Source organism: Tamandua tetradactyla, chromosome 7 (genome assembly GCF_023851605.1).
Source record: "Tamandua tetradactyla isolate mTamTet1 chromosome 7, mTamTet1.pri, whole genome shotgun sequence".
NCBI lineage: Eukaryota > Metazoa > Chordata > Mammalia > Pilosa > Myrmecophagidae > Tamandua > Tamandua tetradactyla.
This window is the reverse complement of record NC_135333.1, coordinates 137,054,369-137,080,181: the sequence shown is the minus strand read 5'-3', so window position 1 is coordinate 137,080,181 and position 25,813 is coordinate 137,054,369. Positions and strand designations below refer to the sequence as shown.

General features: G+C 37.1%; 2 protein-coding genes across 6 annotated transcripts in view; one reads left to right on the top strand and one right to left on the bottom strand.

Moving 5' to 3' along the window:
* CPM (carboxypeptidase M) overlaps positions 1-13,449 on the top strand; it is a 78,560-nt gene extending 65,111 nt beyond the window's left edge. For all 4 annotated transcript variants that reach the window (XM_077111368.1, XM_077111372.1, XM_077111371.1 and 1 more), the window contains 3 exons: positions 2,650-2,802; positions 9,050-9,198; positions 11,919-13,449. In XM_077111368.1, the coding sequence (XP_076967483.1) occupies positions 2,650-2,802; positions 9,050-9,198; positions 11,919-12,161 (545 nt within the window). In that variant the 3' untranslated portion in view covers positions 12,162-13,449. The remainder of the gene's footprint in view (positions 1-2,649; positions 2,803-9,049; positions 9,199-11,918) is intronic.
* Positions 13,450-14,845: 1,396 nt separating this feature from the next.
* MDM2 (MDM2 proto-oncogene) overlaps positions 14,846-25,813 on the bottom strand; it is a 42,164-nt gene continuing 31,196 nt past the window's right edge. Inside the window, exon 11 of one of the 2 annotated variants that reach the window (XM_077111367.1) lies at positions 14,846-21,137. In XM_077111367.1, coding sequence (XP_076967482.1) covers positions 20,562-21,137 — 576 coding nt within the window. In that variant the 3' untranslated portion in view covers positions 14,846-20,561. The remainder of the gene's footprint in view (positions 21,138-25,813) is intronic. The other variant, XM_077111366.1, reaches the window with a different exon arrangement.

Below are 25,813 nucleotides of genomic sequence, written 5' to 3'. Positions count from 1 at the left end.
GATTTTAAAGCTGCTTTGCAGGCTAAACAAAAAAACACTTCAGGCTGGATTCAGCGGGAGGGGTCCTCCAATTTCACACCCTTGAAATGGGGTGGCCAGGTAAGGGAGGGGGTGAGGAGACTGCATAAGAGAGGAAAGGAGAATATTCTTGTCGGAAGGAATAACATAAGCAGAAGCCCAGGAATATAAGAGACCTCATCCTAGGCTGGGAACTGAAAAATAATAGGTGGGTCTTAGGGTGGTCGGATGAGAGGGAGACAGCTGCTGGGCTGTGGGTTTCTGTTAACCCCATGGAAATCACCTTCTGCATTGGCCCTGACCTTCCCAACACAAGCTGCAGCCTACATTTTTTGCTGGCAAGTCACTTCCAAAAGCACCTTCCCCACTTGTCACTTTGGCAACATAGAGTAGCAAGCAGTCTTGCACAAGCTGGCACTTTTGTATTCAGGCAGCTCTGTGCCAGCTTTCAGGCAATGTGAATAAGCACAGAGCACGACTGTAGGAAGCAGGGCCAACTAGATGCCACAACAGCCCCAACATCTTGCTTGTCCGAGGTACAGCCCCCCCAACCCTCACCTTGGGCCTCCAGCTTAATCCCTGCTCTTCATCCTTCCTAGCAAGGGAAGGACCTCCTCCTGCTCAGTGGCAGCGCTGCCCTTCGTGACCTCTGTCTCCATCTGTAACTTTCAGAACAAAGCCAGATGTGTGAGACATTAGCTAGGAACCTACAGTTGCTGCTGAGAATTGTTCCCACAAGTACCTGTAGGTGAAACGTGTGTTTTCTCAGAGAAAGGCAGGCAGAGCCAGCTCCCTGGGGGCGCATAGAATGAAGACTTGTGGTGCAGCCTGCATGTTTGGTGAGCCAGACCGCTTGCCTTAGGCACAGCTGCACACTTCACTGCACTTGGCGTTCTCAGTGCTGGCTGTTCTGTTGGGAGCCATGATGCACACCTGTACCTGTTTTGCCATTTATATTCTTCCAATCTGAGACACAGCCGTCTAGTCAAGAACCTTTTGTTTTGTTTTGTTTCTCTCTTCTTCCACCCCCCACCCCTATTTCTTGGGGAAAATGAGATAAGAAAGAAATACAAAACCTAGAAGGTACGTAAAGGAAGTAGAAAGGACAAGAGAAATTCTTCCTGGCCGGAATCTGGGTCTACATAGGTATTACTTAATATTTAAATAATATTATGATTTAATAGTTTGACCATTTTCTTAAGTGTGAATTTGTTTTTTTTTTTACTTCAGCACTTCCAAAACACTCTGATGGAATGAAAAATATATATTTTCTTGTGCAGAGATCAAACCATAACAAATTAAAATCTGACAAATTTTCTCCTTCAGTGTTACTCTATTTCATCACATCTGAGATTCACTGATTATAAAGCACAGTGTACCACTGAGAAAGAAAATAACACATATTCAGTTAAACTAATGGCACAGTGATTTTTTCAGTCATGAAATTTAAGACACATCCCACTTCAGAGGTATTAAAATATGACACAATTTGCATTTTGGAAAATATGAAATACGACTGCAACCCTTTGGAAATCGGACCTCCGGAGATAAGCAGTGGAAAGCAAGCATGAGTGATGCTCGCCTGAACGGGGGGAGCCTATGCATTTTACCTCCCAAAAGTCAACCCTAGCCCCTGTCTTTATCCCAGAAGCAGTTTGGTGTAACAGGTAAGAGCACAGGAGCCAGAGCAAGATGGCCGGTGCCCAATCGCTGCCAGCTAATAGCTGGGGTCTCTGGGTGTGTTGCTTAACATCGATGATTACATTCCCTCATCTGTAAAATTGGGGTCATAATTGTTGTTGGATTAAATGAGTTGATACAAAATACTTTAGATAGTACCTAGCTCTTAGCAAGCACTCAGTAAATGCTGGCCATCATTATGCCACCAAAATTAGTATACTTAGTTTTGTTTCTAACTTTTTATTTTCAAGTCATTTCACACTTAAACCACCACTGCAAAAATGAAACAAAACCCATACAGAGAACTCCAATCTGCTCCCTACCCAGATGCCCAGATTTACCAACTTTTAACATTTTCACACATTTATTATATCATTGCATCTATTTTCTGAACACTTGAGAGTAGGCTGCATACATCATGCTCCTCGAACACTTAATATTTCCATGTATATTTCCGAAGAACAGGGATATTCATTTATGTAACTTCATAAGTACAGTTATCAAGTTCAAGAAATTTAACATTAATATAAATATACTAGTTTTCTATAATAAATTTATTAATAAATAGTTTGTAGGAATAGTTTTCAAGGCTTCTCATTCTAGTCTATATCTGTTTAAAATGCAATTTAGGGGAGACATGTAATTTGAAGAATCCTTTTTGTAATGTAAAAAACAGAAAAAGAACCCTTCCCGTACCCCTCGCTACTTTTGATGTACAGTTGAACTTTGGTCAGTTCTGATCCAGTCTCCCATCTGGGAATGTTTACGGTTGCCTGGTTATGCTTGGTTGATAAAATGTCTAGCCCTGATTTTATATGCTAATATGTCAAATTCATCTTTACTTGTTTACATGTGCTTTCCTTGCAACTGTCTAATTTATTCTTCCCCAAGGTACGTGGTCCTTGGCTTCATTCCAATTCAGACCTTAACAGTAATTAAACTTGTGTTTAGGAGGAATGCAAGACTACAACTACGTCTGGGGCCAGTGTTTTGAAATTACGTTGGAGCTGTCATGCTGTAAATATCCTCGTGAGGAGAAGCTTCCACTCTTCTGGAATGAGAACAAAGCCTCATTAATTGAATATATAAAACAGGTGCACCTAGGTTTGTAAGATTTTTTTTTTATTAATTCCTTATCAGTACAAAGCACAGCATCTGAAAAAACCTGTGGGCTGAAAAAATGCAAGCCTCCATGTACATTTTCAGTTCCAAATAGAACTAACATTAAGAATTCTCTTTGCATGAATATGTGCAGTGTGTGAGAAATGCAGGGCCCATTAATTCAGATAAGAGAACGCATGATGCATGTTGCTTTAAGGGTTATATATATCCAGAGTATACTCAGTTTACATGTTGAATGCCCTGGAAATCAGGCAGAAGACCAGGAAAACAAATTATTACTATTTTATCACCTCCCATTTAGAGAAAAGCCAAGTTTGCATGTTACTTGCCATACAAGATCACAGATCCAGAGAACATTTGTACATGCCTTTTTTTGCATTTCATTACAGAAGTAGAGTGGTGACCTACTGGCATTAGCTTCATCCCACCCCCACCCACCCACCCCCAACTCTGCAAATGAGCTGAGGCCGGGAATCTTCCCGGGTTGTTTTCTAAAGGCTGTCTAGCCTTGATCACAGATGGTCAAACTAAATGTGGCAGAAGCGTGGTGGTTCTCTAACACATGAAGCAAACTCACCTGGAGGGCTTGTTAAAACACAAATTGCCGACACATTTCCCGGGTTTCTGCTCTAGTGGGTCTTGAATTAGAGAAGTTGTAGGTGTACAGAAAAACCATGTAGAAAATATGGACTCCCCATTACACACCCCGCACTCACTCAGCTTTCCCTTTTATTAATACTTTGCATTTGTGTGGTACCTTGGCATATTATTATAATTATACTATCGACTGTTATCCATAGTTTACAAGTTCCCAGGTGACGCTGATGCACCTGGTTCAGGGACTCAGTTTGAAAACCATTGCGCTAGACAAACACGCTACCTGTGATGCTCATGGGATCACAGACAATTCGAGTTTACTTGAGCAGTAGGTGTCTCTTTGAGCAGGGTCCAGAAGGCTTTTCTGCATTGAGTTAAAGTTATCTTTCTTCGTTCGGAATGGTTTAGGGAAAGAAACACATCAGAAATTGGCACAATAGTTCTGCTACCAGGTCAGGCTAAGACAGTGGGAGAGGTGTGTGTGTGTGTGTATGTTTTAAGGTTTACATAATTCCTGGTTTTCTGCATGCTTCATACAGAGCTCTCCACCTAGTAAGGACATGATGGAGAAGAGTGAGTGAGGGACGAGTCAGAAGTCCAGGGGTAGAGACCTGAGTACATAGATAATTAGGAGCTTCCCTAAAATGGATTCCCTACCCTCTTCCATACCTGCTACACTTGGCCCATTCCCGGCCCTGAATGGAAGTATACAGAGATTACTGGTGAATTCACAGGTTGTACCTGACTGGCTAAGTCATCACAGGTTGATTCCCTATGATAGGGAATGTTACAAAATGTCACCTTTCTTTTTCACCAACATCTTCATAAAGTTTAAGCCTATTATTATGACCTTCTCCTTCCTCATTATGTTATCAACCTTTGTTTTTGACTCTTCCATTGTTTAGTTTTCTGATATTTCTTTCTCCACTAGATCTTCCTCATGAAACACATATGATTTAGCCATTCTACTCTAATTTCTGTCTGTATTGATCCTGTAGCACGCTACTCTGCCTGTTCTTTTCTGAAATTCATCTGTTGTCAACCACAACACAGGAGTGCAGTGAACATGAAATACACTGTATGTAATTGCACTATTTTTCAGAATTTCAGTTGAGTTCAGCACTGAATTCGTCAGTAAAGGACCTTTGTAAACTGTTAAATACCATACAGATGGCAGCATAACGATTGTTATTTACTTGGACAACATAAAGTATGCTTTATACTAGGCTTTATAAAGAACACTTATCATCTACCTGTCCCTATAAGCTGATGGGAACAACACATTTTAAAATGTATATATATATATATATAAGCGTATCAACACTGCCCTCTTGTGGTTCACGACGGAGGCACCTTGTTAGTTTAATAACGAAAACGTATTTCAAAACACTGACACAATGTGCTTATTATTACTGGATAGAAAGGCTCTCTCCACGTTGGTGTTCACGGAGGAGCCAAAGAATATTTTTGTTTGTAGATAATGAAAGTAAACACTTCTTTATCGGTATTTCTGTAGTTAAGGAAAATATTGAAATTGTCACACTGTGTGGCATTCACTGATGGGGTTTCACCACTCGCTAGGATGCCTCTTGAGTCTCTTGAGATTTTTACTCATCCAGTGTTTTTGGCCTGCATCTACCTGGGAAGAAAAGGTTTCCTGCTATAATGAAAGAACCTGACCAAGAGAACAGGAACCTGGTGAGGGCCTGAACTGTTTATTTTCTGGCTTTGTGTGAAACCTTGAGCAAGCCCCTCCCTTGAATCTTCGTTTTAGTGAAAGTTGGGAATGTTACCATGCACTCTGCCTCATGCCTCTTATTGTGAGGCTCCAGTGGGGGTTTTCTTTCATTTAAAGCTCAGGCACCTTGGTGCTGTTCAGTCGTGCTTAGAGGATTTACTAGACTTGGGTTTTCCCCTCCCGGAGAGAAGTGAAGTTGTGCTGCTGCTTCCCTGACTCCACTGCACTCCTCAGCACAGATCTGAACAGGCAGTCCCCAGGCACTGTCCCAGTTCCAGCCCTGCATCAGAGCCAACCAATACAGCGTTCCAGTTCTTGTCCAGTAAGGACTGTTCACTCATGAAATACCTTTCCAAGGCAGGGAGAGCTTTGCATTTCTCATCTCCAGATGTGGACTCATATGTTATGTCTTCTCCTTTAACTATTATCTTGAGCTTTTTTCAAAACTTTTGTATTTTGTTCCCCTGATGCAATAGTGCTGGCTTTCTTTGCACCTGTTTGGATATAACAGTTCATTTTCATTGTTTTGATTTCAACACATAAACCATATCTTCTGGTAAAACAATTCTTACTGAAAGGTTTGGTAATGTCTGGACAGACTGTTGTATTGTCAAGACATAAAAGAGCTGAAGAAAGCTTTTAATTTGGCAGGTAGTATGGTATGTTTGTTTGTTTGTTTTTTCATATCTAAGCATGTGTTTGTTCAGTAAGAGAGCGATATTAAGATAGTCCAGGCTTCCACATTCTTGAAGACCTGCCTTTAAATTTGGGTGGGGGTTTTGGAGGATGGTAAGTAAGAGTCAAACTGGAGGCTTTTACACGTCTTCAAATCCAAATTATTCCGCCTTTTCCCATATTTGAGTGTAGGCACATTATAGATTAACTGCAATATTTGTTCAATTGTGACATATACTGATTTGTGGGTATTGTGTGGGTACCAAAGGCAGTCCATAAACACGGTTGGTGCAACTGACACAAAAAAATCAAGTCTGTTCCATTAAAGTAGACTAGAAGTAAAGTAACTAATCTAGCCAAGAAGAAATTTGCTACATTTTTTTAAGGTACCATGATATTTTTTTCCTTGGTGTCTTCAGTCAGCCACTCATTACTAGCATCCTGCATCCTTTTTCAGAGTTATCTTAGATGATAAAAAAAATGTGTGTAAATTCTGTTTCAAAGATAGTTGCATTTTTTATGAGTTTGGATTTTGTTATGTTTGATTTGGTTTGGAGGAAGTCAGGGAAAAACACAAAAGAAGCCAAGAGACATGCCACTGCCACACAGGGATCTTGCTCAAATTCATGTATTTCTAAGTGGCGGGAAGACCATAAGCTAGATCAGAGCCCCAGAGAAGGAAGAAGTATATATTAGCTTCCTCATTCATACTTTCCTACCACTGTGGAGCAAGTTTTGAATAAGATTCCAGAAACTTATCTAATATTTCTATCTCAAGTCCAAACTATATAGCCACAGTCTTTCTATTCCTTCATATAGTTTTTCATATCCAAATAAGGTGAAAGAAAAGAAAGGGAGTAATATTTGTTGAGCCTCCTGTTCTGTGCTATGTGCATTTAATTTTCACAACCAGGACTCCTGGGCAGTGGTTACTTTTGTCCCCATTTTAGAGTTGATAAAATTGAGACTTGGGAATTTTAATGACTTAGAAATTGGGATTCAAATTGAGACCTGTTTGACTGAGTTCTTTCTCTTACACCGACCCGTAATGATAGTATATGCTGTTATCTAATGTATCAAAGTACCTTCTTAAGACAGGACAATACAAATACCTCTTCAGGGAATAATGCCACCAAAATCTAATGAACAAACACATAATCGGGTTACCAAACCATTACCATTACTACCCAAAGATCAAAATGATACATAAAATGGAACTTTAAAAAAAAAGAGGTAATAAAAGGACAAATTACATGAAAATAGAGATTTTATTTAGTTGGCCTGTATTGAGAAGATGAAAAGGATACATGCATTTAATAAATCCTTGTCTGGAGTTAGAGTAAGAAGAGCCAGTTATTAGGTTAGAAAGTAAAAGATAGCTTGGGTCAGAGAGAAGTTTGCTTAATGCCTGAGATAAAGATTTTGTGGCTAAATGTCAAAACTTTTTTCATTTTAACCTTTTCTGGAGGAAACCATTTAAAATATACCTCCTATTTTTCTGCCTTAGTAAATCATTATTGAGCATAACTGTTTTTGGGACAGCTTGAGGGCATCTTATCATTGTGTCCTCTTCTTTCTCATTTAAGTCACTGAGCTTAAGATAAGCATGACTTGCCATGAAAAACAAAAAAATGGAATATAAAATTTAGGATTTAAGATGAGACTCTTACAGTATGAGTAGCCTTTTCTTTCTTTCTTTTTTATATTTTTATTGAGAAATAACCACACACCTACAATCCAACCATATTATATAATCAATGGCTCATAATATCATCATATAGTTGTGTATTATTCACCATGATCATTTTTAGAACTTTCGTATCACTCTAGAAAAAGAAATAAGAAGGAAAAAAAAAGAACTCATACATCCCCTACTCTTTACCTCTCCCTCTCATTGACCCACAGTATTTCAATCTACCCAGTTTTTACCCTTTATCTCCCCCTATTATTTATTTATTTATTATCCTTATTTATTTATTTTATTATTCATCTGTCCATACCCGGGATAAAAGGAGCATCAGACATAAGGTTTTCACTCTCTCACAGTCATATTATAAAAGCTGTGTTGTTATACAATCATCTTCAAGAATCAAGGTTACTGGAACACAGCTCTACAGTTTCAGGTACTTCCCTTTAGCCACTCCAATACACCAGAAACTAAAAAGGGATATGTATGTTACCTCCAGGATAACCTCTCAACTCTGTTTGAAATCTCTCAGCCACTGAGATTTATTTTGTCTTTCTCTCTTCCCGCTTTTGGTCAAGAAGACTTTCTCATTCCCATGATACCAGGTCCTGGATCATCCCCAGGAATCAGGTCCCACGTTGCCAGGGAGATTTACACCCCTGGGAGTCATGTCCCATGTAAGGGGGAGGGCAGTGAGTTCACCTGTCAAGTTGTCTTAGAGAAAAAGGTTACATCTGAGCCACAAAAGAGGGTCTCTGGAGGGTGACCCTTAGGGTACCCTTTTCTTAATTGTACTTCTGAAATTTTGAGGAGGGTGGGCAGGAGTATGGTGTCACAGTTTTAGTGTGGGCCCTGGAGCCCTGGGTTTACAGCCAGGCTTTGCCACTTAGTTGGTCACATGAGCTGGAGAAGATAATTTTAATAATCCAAAGCCTCAGTTTCTTCATCTGTAAAATGGTGGTGATAATACTGCCTACCTCATAGCATTGACGTGAGAAGTAGCATAGAACCTGGAATATTCTAAGTGCTTAATAAATGTTGGCTACTGTAATTAATAATTGATTCCATGCTTCCAAGCAATGTTGTGATTTGTAATTTTGCTTCCTGTGTGATTTGTCTGACCATGAGACAAACTACTTAGTCTCTTGCATAGATAAGTATTTTCTTGCAAATTCAAAACTGATATTTTTGGGGTTTGTTTTGTTTAGCATTTTATGGAATCCACCTATAGCAGTGTTGTCAGTCATGGAGTAAACAACTTAGAAATGAGAGGAATGGTTCCTAGATTGTCATTCCTGTTATCTTATTTGGATAATATGGGCTGTGAATGGAATATTCAACAACCAAAAATATTTAAACTATAAAGCAGATCTTGACTGTATTTGAAGTTACATCAAAAATAAGATTACTTTCCCTTCACTAACACTTTATTAAAACAGCTAATAAAAATTGGGCATATTTAAAAAAGTAATTACAAGAAAGTTTTTTCATGTGCCATAAAATTTATTTATATTTAACTTTTTGTCTTGTAGGTATAAAAGGTCAAGTTTTTGATCAGAATGGAAATCCACTACCCAATGTAATTGTGGAAGTCCAAGACAGACAACATATCTGCCCTTATAGAACCAACAAATTTGGAGAATATTATCTCCTCCTCTTGCCTGGGTCCTATACGATAAATGTAAGTATGTAATCCTAGTTATTGTTATTAAAATATTATAGAACTTACAATAAATACTCACCCAGAAGTAATCTAAAATAAGTCTGGAAGGAACAAGAGTAGTTACATCAGGGCAAAAAGGGTCGGAATAGAGGAGGGTAATAGGAACAGACTGGAAATATTCATGTTTCTTTTTCCCAACTGGCAATTAGTTTTTTAAAAAATAGAGTCCAAATCCTATTTCTTGTAAAACCTTTCATAATAAAAAGGCAACCGCCCTTATTAGTAATAAGAATAATTAAGCAATGTAGCAAAATAATTCTAAGCTTCATGAAATACCATTTTTAGTACCTGTTCTAGTTTGGTAGCTGCCAGAATGCAATATACCAGAAACGGAATGGCTTTTAAAAAGGGGAATTTAATAAGTCGCTATTGTACAGTTCTAAGGCTGAGAAATTGTCCCAATTAAAACAAGTCTATGGAAATGTCCAATCAAAGGCATCCAGGGAAAGATACCTTGGTTCAAGAAGGCCGATGAAGTTCTGGGTCTCTCTCTCAAATGAGAAGTCCACATGGTGAACACAGTCAGGGTTTCTCTCTCATCTGGAAGGGCACATGGCAAACACGGCATCATCTGCTAGCTTTCTCTCCTGGCTTCCTGTTTCATGAAGCTCCCTGGGAGGCGTTTTACTTCTTCATCTCCAAAGGTCACTGGCTGGTAGACTCTCTGCTTCTCGTGGCTATGTCATTCTCTGCCCTCTCAGAATCTCCAGCTTTCTCCAAAATGTTTCCTCTTTTATAGGATTCCGGAAACTAATGAAGACCCACCCAACCCAGCTTAACAACCACTCTTGATTAAATCACATCTCCGTGGAGATGATCTAATTACAGTTTCAAACGTCCAATACTGAGTAGGGATTAGAAGAAACAGCTGCCTTTACAAAATGGGATTACAATTAAAACATTGCTTCTCTAGGGTACATACATCCTTTCAAACCAGCATAGTACTCATTCCATGAAACATAATTTCTCTTATTTACAAAAAAAGAAAAGGATTGAGACAAGTTCCTTAGAACTCATTATAAATGAAATCCTCTGTAGTAAGCAAGTAATAGACATATTTTTCAGCCCTTTCAGAAGCAAAAGGTAGTGAAGTTTTCCAATTGATGCAAGTAAAACTCCAGCTTTTAATTCTATTATGATACATGGTAAAATGAGTCATTTCTTCCTAGGAGAAGGAGGCCTGGACTATTTTGAGCCTGAGTAGGCTTTTGTGAATGAACTAACTAATAAGTAAAGTACCTGATTTAGTGGTCAGATCTTTCTCTATGATACGACTTTTAAAAATTTATGATTCTTCACAGCAGTGCCCCTGAGTTGGGCTCATCATTTGCTAATCCTCTTCTTGGGAATCTTGCTCCTACTGAGCAAATGGATGGAGCTTGAAAGATTCAGTTCACATTGAATTCTTGCCTAAGAAGGCCCTTTATTTTTTTGCTTATGAACTGTGATATTTCCTTCTTTCTGTATCTGATTTTGATATTGCATTTCATTTGGATGGGAATTCAGAGTATGTTGGGAACATATGGATTTTAATGAATGCAGTGAAATGACTATGTTGTCAGAGACCATGTTAATTTCTGTACCTGCTCAGAGCAGGCAAATACATGTTGATACCTAAAGGAATTTGGCATGATTTGCTAATTTTAAATCTTAAATTTCCTAGGTTGTGGCGAGGGGGTGTTTCTTTGTAGAATCTCATCTGTTGCCTTCTTTTTACCCCTTTGGAAAAAAACAGCTAGTCTGTTGGTCTTCAAATGCATGCACATATAAGAATTTATATATAATGCATGCAAATATAAGAATTTATCCTAGAATAAGGGTTTTCCCTATGGTGAATCAAAATTATTTTTATGCAGTCCCATAAATAATCCCTTATAGAATAAATGTATAAATTATTAATTCTCCATTAGGTAGGCTAATGCTGTACATGTAGACTATAGCTATTAGCTCTAGGACAAGACTAGAAGGCAAGACTTTGGAAGCGGAAATGAGTGGCTAAAAAGACCAATTAATAGTTATATAAATGTTGCGCCCCATTTGTTTCCCTATAACCTATAATAAAAACATTTCTCAGTGGACATGTCCTAAAAGTTAATTTAGTATTTGTCTTGTTTGTTCTGAGCATTTCCCCCCATACACAAAAAAATCTGAAGATTCAGACACCCATAAGCAAGATGAGGTAAAAATCAAAGCTTTTTAAAGACTCAGCAGTGTTATACATTTAGATCAATTCCAATGAAATTTAAATAAATTTGGGGAATAATTCTACCTATAAATAATCTTAATCCACTGAGGATACTAGGTACAGACTTAGGACAAAGAGAAACAGTCAACCCTTTACCTTTCCTCTCAGGTCAGTTTCCAACCTTGAAAATGATGGTAGCAAAGTCAGTCTATGTTTCCTTCTCCTGTCTTACATCCCAGATAAGGGACTGCTCTTTATTTCATTCTGCAGTTGTTGGCAGCAGCATTAACAACTTAGGTCCTTATCAATAGGCTTTGGGTAACTCATTCAGCAAGCAGAACCCAATCTGTTATAGCCCGGGAGGGCTGACAGATTGTTACATGCAACATGCATTTCACAAGGCCACATTTTAGTGGTGGATATCAGCATTTTCATTGTTGGCACCAAGAGGCATCTGAAACCACTCAGATAATTGTTTCTTGTTTCCCCTCAGGTTACAGTCCCTGGACACGATCCGCAGCTCACAAAGGTGATTATTCCAGAGAAATCCCAGAACTTCAGTGCTCTTAAAAAGGATATTCTACTTCCATTCCAAGGGCAATTGGATTCCATCCCAGTATCAAATCCTTCATGCCCTGTGATTCCTCTATACAGAAATTTGCCCAGCCATTCAGCTGCAACAAAGCCTAGTTTGTTCTTATTTTTGGTGACTCTTTTGCACATATTTTTCAAATAAAGCAAAATGTGAAACTCAACCCCCATCACCACTGGAATCAGGGATTACTCAAGTCAGGTTACTGCAACTCTAACTCCCTTTGTGGGACATGGACTGGATGAGTACCAGTCTTTCCTAAGATGAGAGATGGATGGTTCCAAATCTTGCAACAAGCAATGTGGTGTGATAACCAAAGGAATGATTCAGTCTTCATGATGAATGGAAGATACCTACCCATCAAGTCCATCCACTTGTACCTAAACTAATCTTTAAGCAGCCTAGAAAATTGTCAGAATTCAAACTTGAAAAACAAAAAAGAGCAGTTCCTACAAGGCAAAAAAAGGAGCCCGTTTTATATGTAGAGAGCCAGATAAATACAAGCAATTGGGTGAACATTTGTTGATCACCTGCTGTCTACAAGACTTTGCCCTGAGTGCTATATGTGAAGAAGTGCCATATAGAATCAGTTCTCAGCAGAGAAATGATTTCACAGGACTGGGAATTTTTAGTTTGTGAATGGTGTAAGGGAATGTGAGAGAAAATAAGCAACTATGTTTCAGTGGCCCCCAAAACTGAACCTGGGGATGGTGAGAAGGCTGTGTCTATGGAGTCCCAAAGCAACAGGTTAGCTGTATCCCTGCTTTCCTGCACCAGGTTGCCACAGAAATCCTGTTATACTGTCCATTTCCAAACATGTAAATCCAGCCTCTTGCCTGAGCTTCACTCATGTCTGACTGCTCACCTGGATGTAGCCACCTGGATATGACCCAGAGTTACCCCACGCACATCATGTTGAAAATTGAAAAGGCTCTTCTTCCTAGAGTGCTTTTCCTTCTATATCCCAACTGATGGCTGGGAGTCATCCTGGATACTTTGTCCTCTTTCTTCATCCCATGTACTCAATCATCACTAAAGATTGATGTTCATTATAAATTTGGATTGAGTCTACCCTTTCCTCTCCTCATTTGCACCAATGCAACAGCCTTCCTGGTCTCTTGCTCCCAGTTGTCCCAAGTCCATCCTTCACAGTGCTGAGATCAGGGGTCTCTACTTAAAACAAAAATCAAGTCAGTTTATAGTTGCTACACATGGAACATGCTGCTTGTGTCCTCTCTGGGGACACAATGCCATTCTCATCCACTCCACTTTCCTTTGCACACCTCCTTTAAAACTCAGTTCAGGTATCAATTCTCCCAGGAAACCCTTGCCAACTATTCTCCCATTCCATTCCATCCCCTCCAGGTAAATCTGGGGATAAGGGCCCTTCTTCTTTGTTCCCCCAAATAAATGGTTTGTCTTCATTATTGAATTTACAATGCTGCATCATGATCATCTACTTCCATGTATGCCTTCTCTAAAAGAGAATGAGTTCTTTGAGGCCAGAATCTATTTGTTTTTCAAAAATTCATTTTTATACCATCAGAGTCTAGCATATGGTGGGTATTGAATGAATGAATGAACAAAAGATTCCAAACACCTGCTCTGCTCAGCCCCTCCCAGAAACTATAGTGGAGCTATTAGTCATTTTATGAAACTAAATCCTATGCTTTGGCAATCTCTAGCTCACTAGTAACCCTGACAGAGAGTATTTTCATACATGTATCAAGAAATAAATACAAACACAATGCTTTTACTAGACCTTGCATTTTTTCTAAAGTTCATAAAGGTCTTATATTACCTGTTAACAGCATTATAAGTTGCTCAATTTCATTGAAAAACAAAATTTTACCATTGGTACTCAATGTGAAGCAACTGTCTCTCCACTATACTGCGTTAGCTTAAGATATTATAAAAAAATGAATGGGGAGAAACATCAAACAGAAAAACAATAGCAGCTCTGTTAAGCACATATCTTAAGTGCAGTATATTACTCATGGAAAGTGAGTTGTCTCAGTTGTTGTTTTAAATGGAAACTTGAGACTAAACAGTATTGGGCTTGGTGAATGTTCAAGACCTTGAAAGGAATGGGGAGATACATGGGCATTTAGGCACTCCCCTATCTATCTTTCATGCACAAAAGCATACTCTTTATTGTAAACAGAATTTTTTAGCCCTTTTAAAAGTCAATTCTTATGAAATCTGGAAATAACGTGGATAGCTGATCATTTTTATTTAAATTAGCATTAATTTATTATGTACATGAAGATATTATTAATATATTACAGAAAGCAATTTTGGTAATAGCACACATAAAATTATCTAATACTAAACTGGATTTATCAGTAAGTCCTAAACTGGGTTTTCTGATAGAAAAAAATGCTATCTTAGAAAAACAGCAATTTTTGAAGGGATATGAACCAACTGAATTAGTTTATGAGACTTCATGTCACTTTTTTTACTGAGACGATATTTTCAAAATCAGAAATTTATATCAGAATCAATTAAAACCATTTAAAGGAAAAAAAAAACCGAAGTAATCTTCAAATATAAACCAAACCTGCATTTAATTCAGCACAGATATGGTAGTGTATAAGGCTCACAGTGAGGGATTAGTATGGTGGGCTCCCAGGTCTGCCCTCCATGGATCAAGTGAGGTGTCTATGAGGCACTCACCATGGCATTCTGACCAGAGTCAGGCCAGACCCCTGAACCTACCAGCATATGACCTTACCTAGTGTTCCCACTGCTGGTGGCATGCACCTCAGGCTCTGAAGTCTGGGTGTAAGTATTCCCATAGACACCAATATGATAAATGTTTTCAAGATGGGAGAAAAGAAGATAACATGCTGGAATAAAACAGAAATTAGAAGGCAGAGCACCCGGGTCCAGGTCCTCCACACATTGTTTCCTTATCTGTAAAACGAAGGCCTCTACTTCACTGACTGTTACTTTGGTAGAATCGGTGGTATAAAGTACAAACTGTGGTGCCATTTTTGGTGCTTGCCTAGGTAGAAGAAAGATAATCAACACTCAGATGGCATAAATATTTTTAAACGAATTTTATAATAAACTTTATTGAAGACCAAATCTTTTGCCTCATATGTAAACAAAATTGGCCTGAAAGCTGAAACATTAGTTGGCTAGAATAATTTTAAATATTTAAAGAAACTTTCATGAAGTTTTTCTCGTGTACCTTTTCAAACTGTGAAGTTAATAAATATTACCTGCCAGTAGGTCAAATTGGTTACTAGGTGGTAAAATTACCTGCATTTAAACTTGACTTCCATAACTCAACAACTGGATTACCCTTTCATGAATGAATCTAAATGGTAGGAAACTTTTAGAGAAATGTTAAGTCTCTGCAGATAAGTGTCAGTATTGATTTTGGTGCTTTCTTTATCCCATTCAGACTTGAGCTGTTGGTGTATCAGCAATGATAAAAGCCTCTTCTCAATATTTTTGAAAGTTCAGAGATCAATCTTGTGCATTGTTCCAAAAGCAAATTTGCATTTGCCACCTATTTGTTTCTAAAAATGCTGTAAAAATTATCTGATGCTCAGTTGGCAATATCTTTTTCTAGTGGATCCAGAAAAATGAGCATAGCATATTTTTACTGCAAAAGGGTGAGCTGCTCATTGAGAATTCTGGCTCTTATTCTATATTGTACCAATATAATTGATGTTTATGTTGTGTGACAGATCCCTCATATATTCCCCATGACTTTAAATGGGGTAAGAGGGAGAAAAATGAGAATGACCAGATTGCTTAAAGAGCACTAAAAGCGTATCATACCTAAAACAGAAGTTTGGGGAAAGGGTCCAATTTTAGTATAGAAGACTTCACATTATATCACTAATAAGCAAATATTTTACTGTATTGCTCATAAACCATTTTCATATTTTACCATATGAAATACCCCACAGCCTTTTATAGATGTTTTATACTGATTTTATAAGCTTTCTTGGTGGCTTTCTTTTGTACTATTAAGAATTTATTAAAATTCAAAAATTGTCTAAGACTGTAAAGTTTATTGGGTAGGGGCCATGACTACCTCTGAGTTTAGTATATTTCTTCTTCTCAATAAAGAATATTCATGTAAATAATTAATGCTGTTTCTTTCAATTACATTCTCAGAAAAAAAAAACTTATACAAGTGTAGCAAACTCTATATACTAGAGAGAATTTATTACTATCAACTAAGTGCCTGGGGAAAACCCAATGAATAACCTTCATGAGGCAATATTGCAACAAACTCTTCAAAGCCCAGAAATTCCTTTCAGAATTTTTATATGATACATTCCAAATTTATTTATACCATGGGGCAGTTATGTTCTACAGACAAGATGCTGAGTACAAAGTGTGATTACTTGTTAAAGAATGGGGGAGATTCACGGTGGACATTAATGCATTAAGGCCTCTGAAAACTCATTCTATTACTCGGAACTAACATTCCTACATTTCCAAGACACGTTGTGGGAAATGGTGAAATAAAGAGAAGCCTCCCGCCTCCTGGGAGCATTTCTCTCAGTACTGTTTGGGGTCTAACTACTGTTCAGGGGCTATCTTCAGTCTTCCCAGTGTGGTGCTTCCACCTCGTGGTTAAAAAGTTGCTTAACTAGGAAGAAATTTGGTCTTTTCATTTGCTTCTTACAAAAATAAGAAAAAAATATCTGTGAGAAAAGATGGAGAAAGTTTTTTTTATAGAGGGATGTCTTGTTTTTAGGAAAGCTTTCCAAATTCTGACACCATCTCTTATCTTTTTGCAAACGGGGATATCAATTTCTAGGACCTCTGTCTTAGAATATTTCCTCTTTTTTTGCCATTTAAGTCATCAATTGCAGGAACAATATTTTCACAGGACACTTTCTAAAAAAAAATCATTTTTCTCTTCTAAGTGAGGGAAAATTGTATAACTTTCATTGCCAATCCACATCCTTTCCTGAACACCTACTGTTTACACAATGTATACTAGGCACTTTGGGAAGAAGAGGACACACAAAGATATTATTTTAACTTGCCTGAAGATTATAATCTGCTTGTTGAGAAAAGAATAAGGCAACATTTCTGTGAACATAAATGTGAACAGAGTATCTCAGTGTTGAGACAATGTGGAAACAAAGACAGGATTAATTCAAGAAAAGGTATCTAAGCTAGGTTTGGGGAGTACTTATGGTCATGGACGGATGCAAAAGGAATATTATTAAACCACAGCCACTTATTTAAAAGTATCTACCATCTGCCAGATCCCATTCTAAGCTCTATACATTTATCTGTGATTTGAATTTAACCCTTCCCACTGTGCTATCATGAAAATAAAACCAAGTCATGTGAGTCAGGAAGCTTACAAACTTTGTTGCAGCGAAAAATGTTTGAGAAGAGAATGGTAAAAAAGAAAGCACCCATTTCATAGAGCTCTAAATAAGAGCCTAAAATGGTCAGGCAAATCGTCTGAGATATTATCCAACTAGCAACAGAATCATTTAAAAGGTTTTTTTTTTGTTCTTCATACTCACAAAAGGGAAGTGACGTGAAGGCATCTGTAAATTATTTATGAATGAACCAAAAATAAGGGAGACCAAAGGTATTTAACTCAATTTATGAAGATGTTACTGTGACCTAGGCAAAGACCCAGTACATGATGGCTGGTGGCCTGGAAAGGTACAAACCAAAATATACACAAATAGTAATCATAAAACGTGCCCCTGAGAAAAAATGAAATACATCTAGCAGGGCAGTAATGGGGGGAAAAACAAATAGCCTTTAAATATATCATTTCAAATGCATTACCTGTTATAAAACATTAATTCCTGAACACCTGGGAAGTCTCCTGCCTGCTTCGCTTTATTGTTCTTATTATATTTCCTGTTGCTTTTTATTAGTCACATTCTGTTGACAGTGAGTTTTCCAAAGTTAATTATTCAACATTTCTGAGCACTTTCTACAGCTGGTACTTTCAGATCTTTTTAAAGCATTTGTAATTGTCAAAAATTCCATATTATATATAATTGAAAGCTGACTATGTGATAGACAATATAACCACACCTTTAAACTGGCTTTTTTAAGAAGGAAGAGTTTTCGTAAATATTTCGTCAAAACCCAATTTAGAATTCAAACAACCTGAAAATACACCTAAAACTTGTCACAATACAAGGCAACTTGCATTTGTAATTATGAACCTACAGACCTATACACTAAACACTTATCTTTAAACCCTTAGTAAAAACAAAAATAAAATCTTAACTAAGTGATGCGAAGAGCTAATCCATATCTGGTTATGGGGCCCAAGGGCTCCTGCTTTAAAATCAGCTTCAAGACTCAGGTCCCAAAGCTTTAAATCAATATATTCTTGTTGAGAGCCTACATATATGCATGACAAAGAAAAGGTTCCTGGTCTCTTGGAATTTAGTTCATAAACGACACAGAGAAGTAAACAGGCAATTACAACAGGGTCACTGATGCTGACAAGTTGCAGGGTGGCTAGCCCTAGCTCCCCTTCCTGACCCTTAGAAGCTATATCCCTTCTAAGTGGTTCACCATCACGTGCTGAGGAACCACGGAAGCCAGCATGCAGTATGGTGGCACAAGTAGGTTAGAGACAAAACATTTCCTGGCCCTATTTAACTGCAACATCATTCTCTCAAGTTCAACGCCTTAGAGCTCCCAACTGCAATCAACCTACCCAGTGATATGTGTACTTCCAAAGTGGACAGGCATGGCTATTACAAAAAAAGATTCAGACTTGTGCCTTTGATTATCCAAACAGATGATATTCAAATATAATTTCTATTTTTAATATAACTCTCATTAATATGGAATAATTACGTGCTCATAATATTTAATAATGTTTTTCAAACAATTTTTAGCATTTAATAAGTTGTTTATTTGTAAATCAATAAATATGAACACTAAGCCTAAAAATTTAGACAATCAAGGCTACATTAGTAATCCATAGGCATTTAGAATGAGATTCCATTTACACATATTTGTTTTGTAAACAGCAAAATCACTGCATACATGCACTCTGAATGTACATTAAATTATCTTATACTACTAATTCTCCTTAGAAAGGAGGTATTTCATTTAGTTCTGGGTGAATTATGAATTCCAAATTAATCAAAGTTCACTGTATTTAAGAATAGCTCTAGCTCAAGTACAGATACTTTCAGCCATTTGTTTTCTACTTACATATGTATACATGGGTAAGTTATGTGTGCATGTTTCTCGTTTGTTTGAAGTCTATAACAATCTACTAGTAACAGACACACAAAGTTGCTGTGTAAAATTTTAACTCAGTTCTATTCCACTCAATAGTTCAGCTGATTTTATTATCCTCAACCTGTTGTATCTAAGAGAAAAACACTGGGAACTTAAATCAAACGTCAATTCCACTTGTCTAAAGGTTTGGTTATTGCCACTATTTTGCTGAAGGTTCATATGTAAATATAAATCAATAAGCTAATAATCTACACAGTTTGAGAGATGGTTTAGAATCCTATGACACTGACATTCTTGAAGGAAAATAATGCATAATTTCTGGATAATTTAGAGAAATGTCGACCTTTCCAACTATTATTAAATGAACAGTTCTTTTATCTAATCTCTGAATTTATCTATCTGAATTCACTGGTTTCTAAATCTGGCCTTAAACAAAGATCTAAAACCAAGGCAACTAAAATGGACTGTGTAACCCAGCCCAAAAAGTACTTCTAAGTGTCTTAATTGATTTTCACTTAAGAGAAACAATCGATTCCCACTAAATTCTTAAATTATGTATCAGGCTGGACCCCCATCTCCCCTCTAAAGACAACTCCACATTCTACTACAGTGCTTAAAAAAAAAGTTGTCTTGTAGGTAAATGAAGGCTGTTCTCAAGAGACTTCTCTATGGACAGCATCATCACTACCTATCTCCTACTATACCAAAGAGGCTAGAAAATAAGTAGTCCATTTCTACTTCTATAGCACCAAATAATACGGATTGTGTTATCCAGGTAAATTTACATTCACCAAATGTAAATACCCAGTTTCTTTTTCATCTATGAAGAATATTTTAAGAGGCTCTGAAAGACCAAAGAAACTAAGGATCAGAAGGTTCAAGAGTACTTAAAATTTAAATATCAAACCTTTCACAGAAAACTTTATCTCCTTACAAGAAACATACTAAATAAGTTATATTTAAATGTCTTACTTATATTTAAAAAAAAAAAGCAGATACCTCTCATTTAAGAGAAAATGGAAATTATTTAAAATAAGGGGTAGGAATAAAGGAGCTTTATATCCAATTCAAATTACATTAAAACCCAAATATAAAATACAAACAAAAGTAAATTTTCTTAAAAGGAAATGAATATTCACTAACTCCATGCCCTCCTCAAGTAGGTAAATTAACACTAAAAAGGAGAAACCCACATGGACCAAGATATTTTCTCACTTTGACATATGTAAAAAAATAAAAATAAATTTCATGTTGCCAAAATAACTGCCTAGATGTTTAGGGTTATATAGTTAGAAATATATAATTCTACTTTAATAGACAAGTCATCTAGGGGAAATAAGTTAGCACAATCATTTGAATTGGTTGCCTACATACTGGACAGGGCTTATTTCGTTTTTTTAGCTTCTTTGCACATGTAAAACATGCCATAAGATGTCCCGTTTTGCCATGGACAATGCAACCATTTTTAGGTCGACCTTGGCAAATCACACAAGGTTCAATGGCATTAAGGGGAAAACTAGATTCCACACTTTCTTCTTTATCTTGTGTTTCTTCCTTCTCAAACTCTCTGACATCTTCTTGACTGCTATAAATGATGCTACTAGAAGTTGATGGCTGAGAATGGTCCTCACTTTCTTGGGACTGGGAGGCTTGTGTGATTTTATCATCATTTTCTTCGACACTTGGCTCTTTAGAATCATTCACTGTCATTTTTTTGCAATCAGGAACATCAAAGCCCTCTTCTACATGTACTGAGTTTTCTAGTTTGGCTCGCTCAGATATTTTCCCTTTATCCTTTCCTTTGTCTTCAGGAAGCCAGTTCTCACGAAGGGCCCAACATCTGTTGCAATGCGGTGGAAGGGGTGGATTCATTTCATTGCATGAAGTACATTTCCAATAGTCCTTCGATGAAATAAAACAGAGTTAATTTCTGCAACCCTTTAACAATTACTCATAGCAATGTTAGCTAACAACTTCAATGGGTCTAAGCTCTATTTTCAACATTTCATGTTTTATATAAAACACTTGATGTGCAGCAGCCTCTCAAGTTTGAGACTCTAAGTTCACCTGTTTTTTGTTTTTTTTTTTTCAGCTATACCATGCTAGAAAATCCTAAAACTAAAAATGTTTTCATTGTAGTATGCATCATGTACCTATAAAGCTATCTGTTCAGGGACATAGATAAATACGGTTAGTTCGGTCAGTTGAAGCAAATGCTTTCACTCTGTCATAAGTCCTATATCCACTCCCTTAGCACCTCAACCCTGGATACTGTGTCTCGAGTTTACCCAATCAATCTGGTTGAAACCTGCCCACTAAAGAAAGGCCAAACCCTCAAAATCTGCTAAACAATAATATTCTGTTAGAAGTGCTCTAAACCAGAGCTCTATTAAATATTCCCCAATTCCATATACATGGTAAATGCTAAAATAATCTTCTCAGCGATCTTTGCCAGCATGCAATCCTTGATCACTATCCAAAATTTATACTCTTTATCTGTTCCTTATCTGAACTTCTCTTGCAAACTTTTCTACCATGCAATTTGGACAACAAACTGCCCCATATTCCAAGCCTCTTTACTAACATATTCTTTTATCTCCTTGCCTTACCTGAAGCATGGTGGCCTGAGGACACTATACATGTAAAATCTGCCATATGATATCCTTATCTTGCCCTGAATAATGTAGACATTTTTAGATTGTCAGATAAGTGACATAAGACCTTAGCAGTGAAAGTAGAGACTGTTCATTGTCCCACATTGGTTCTTCAAAGTTATCAAAGAATTTCCTACTAGTTGATAAAACTGAAGATGACCTGACAATATGGAAGGGAAAAGTGCCTCAAAGGGACCTTATGGCAAGATCTATGTCAGAAGGCAGTGCAATGGTGGCTCAGTGGCAGAATTCCTGCCTGCCATGCTGGAGACCTGGGTTCATTTCCTGGTGCCTGCCTATGTGAAAAAAAATAAAAATAAAAATATCTAGAAAGCTAGCTACACAATAAAACTAAAGAATCAATTTATTTAAAAAGAAAAAGATCTATGTCAGAAACATTTTCCTCAGTTTGAACTCAACTGAATCAACTGGTTTCTTAAGTTTTCTAATACAGCAAAAAATTTGAGGAAGATTTTGCAATTTCACCTTTTTTGCCATATGTTACACTGCTTTCAACTCAAAAGAGAAAATGGGAATTATTGTCTATTCAAATATAATAAAAAGCAGGGCAGGCCACGGTGGCTCAGCAGGTAAGAATGCTTGCCTGCCAAGCCCGAGGACCCGGGTTTGATTCCCGGTGCCTGCCCATGTAAAAAATAAATAAATAAAAATAAATAAATAAAACAAATATAATAAAAAGCAGTACTAATTAAGAAAATTAAAGCAATAATACTCAATTGAAAAAAATTTCCAATTCCTCAAGAATCCAATGAAACATAAAACACAAAGGTTTACATCCTAATTTCTTTGATGGCAAATCCTACCTCATTCTCTAATACATTTAGAGAATTTAAATGTTTACATTTGACAAGATTAGCAATATGTTGGTAATTGTAAAGCTAGATGATGAGTACACTGGAAATAGATTATATTAAGCCCTATGGTGCACAAACTTGAAATTTTCCATAATAAAGTTCTTAAAAAGTTAAAACCCAATACATACAACTAAAAACTATAGCAACAGATTCCAACACACACCAAAAACCATAACTGCCTTAAATCATTAAGACTTTATAAAAAGTACCTCAGTTGGGCTTGTAATTCTGTATAGCTTGATGTAATACATCCCTTGAGGAACAGAAGAAAAAATATGAAACTTTTAAACTTTCCCACCTGGGAAACCCCTGATACCCTTTCAAAATTAGGGACTCCTCAATAGGCCAGGCCCTTGATCTTGAGTCTTGCTCTTGCAAAGCTTATACATATATAGCAGAGAAGCTTAACCTACCTATAGGTATGCCTAAGAATTAGTTCTGGAGGACCACTTTTGTTGCTCAGATGTGGCCTCACTCTAAGACCAATTCTACATGTGAAATCATTGCCCTCTCCCCTATATGGGACATGACATCCAGGGGTAAAAGTCTCCCTGGTGATGTGGGAGATGACTCTCAGGGATGAGTCTGGCCCTGGCACCATGGGATCAACAATTCCACCCTGACCAAAAGAGGGAAAAGAAGTGTCAAAGAAGGTATCAGTGGCTAAGAGTCAAACAAGAGTCAAGAGGCTGCTCTGGAGGTCACTCTTATGCAAACTTCATTAGACATTGCTACCTATCATAACTTGCCAAACCCCAACTAAAACCATTCTAGCCAATCCTAAAAAACACCTAGAACAATATATGAGATTCTACAGCGGTTCCATGCAGTAGGGTAACTTTCCAGAAACCTGCAACCTCCAGGTGAGTCACTGGAGCAGATAAGTCCTGAAACCTAGAGGGGCCAACCTTTCCGGAACATCAGCTAGCTCCATCTCCCTACTGCTTATTATTGACAGCCTTTCCAACATGAAAAAGTTAGAATGGACATAACTCCAAATACCCCTAAAGAGTGTGAGAAGATCAAAGGTGCTGGTGGCGTTATACAGAAAAAGTAGGATTTAACAAATGAGTACGATTGTTCAATCACTACACTGATATTTATTTTAGTCTCTAGTATCTTAGAACAGCTAGAAATAAAAACCTAAATTTGTAGAATTGTAACCCATACCAAACTCTGAAATCTGTTCTACAGCTGTTGTGTTGTGCTTTGAAATTTACTGCTTTTTTATTTGTTATTTTTCACAAAAAAAGAAAAAAAAAGTCAATTGAGATGATAAAAAAATATTTATTTCTTCTAGCCTCCAATGTTCTGGAGAGCCAGAAGGAAAAATCTGAGACGATGGTTTAGTAGCCCATCACAAACTCTGGGATCTGTCTTGTAACTACCTGTTGAAAAGTGCTTTGAAAACTATTGCTTTTTTATTTCTTTGCTTTGTATATGTTATATTATACAATAAAAAAAAATTAGGGACTCCCAAGTTAATAGGGCAAACTCTTGATTTTTTTTTCAAGAAATGTAGTTTTATTTTTACTTGATTTCTTCCTCTTTCATTATACTGATTTCTTACAATACAGGCACTGTGTTTATCTCTATATTCTCAGAAGCTCAGTGAATGTGTGCAAAATAAAAGTGCATCAATGAATGATAATGTTCAAAATAATCCATGAAAAAATATTTTCCTATATACCACTCTATTATTAATTAACACCTTGCATTAGTGTAGCACTTTGTTGTAATTCATGAAAGAACACTTCTATATTCTATTATTAGCTTGATAGTTCATCATTTACAACTGGGCTATTTGTGACATACAGCCTTATGCTCTTTTTTTATTGAGAAATCTTCACACACATACAGTCCATACATGGTATATAATCAATGGCTCACAATATCATCACATAGTGGTATATTCATCATCATGATCATTTTTTAGAACATTTACATTACTCTAGAAAAAGAAACAAAAAGAAAAAAGTAAAAACTCATACATCCTAGGCCCTTTATCCCTCCCTCTCATTGACCACTAGTATTTCATCTACCCAAATTTTTATGCTTTATCCCCTTCTATTATTTATTTATTTTTTATCCTTACTTTTTTATACTCATCTGTCCTTACCCTAGATAAAATAAGCATCAGATACAAGGTTTTCACAATCATACTGTCACACGGTAAAAGCCATATAGTTATACAATCATCTTCAAGAATCAAGCAAGCCCTTGATATTTTTTTTTTTGCCTTAATCAACAGGAATTTATTGGCTTATAGCATTATCACTGGCTGGAAATCCTTGGGTTCCTTGGCTTTCCATCACATAGCAATGTCCTCTCCTTTCTCTTCTGAATTCCCACTTACTTTTGGCTGCTGGCTCCTCCCACAGGCTTTCTCTTTACAAGGACTTCAGTAATAGGATTAAGACCCATCCTGACTCAACTGGCCACACTTTTACTAAAAATAACATCTTCGATAGGTCCTATTTACAATGTGTTTACATCCACAGGAATAAGATTAAAACAAAGAATATTTTTTTTCCTGGATTAACATAATTCAGTCTATCACAGTCTGCTCTCTGGTTCCCCCAAAGAAATGGTTCTCCCAAATACAGGAGATACTCATTTCATCACATCATCCTAAAAGCCTTAAGTCAATTTAGAACAACTCAGAATTCAAAGTCTCATCAAAATCAATTTTGAGTGTGGTCATGCTGAGGTAAAATTCTCCTCTCTCTATGGACCTAAGAAACTTAGAAAATAAGTTATCTGCTTCCAAAATACAACAGTGCTCTAGGTATAAGATAAACATGCCCATTCCAGAAGAGAGAAATTGGAAGAAAACAGGGGTCCATGGGTCCCAAGCAAGTCCAAAACCCAGGAGAGCAAAATCCCCTTAGGTTTCAAAGTCTGAGATCCTGCAGCTTGATGCTTTATCCTATGGGTCTACTTGAGTGGTAGTGCCACCTCATTCAAGAGCTTGCATGGTGGCTAGGCTATACCTGAATGCTGAGGACTAGGCCCTACGTTCTCAGAGCAGTGGAGTCGCGATCTCATT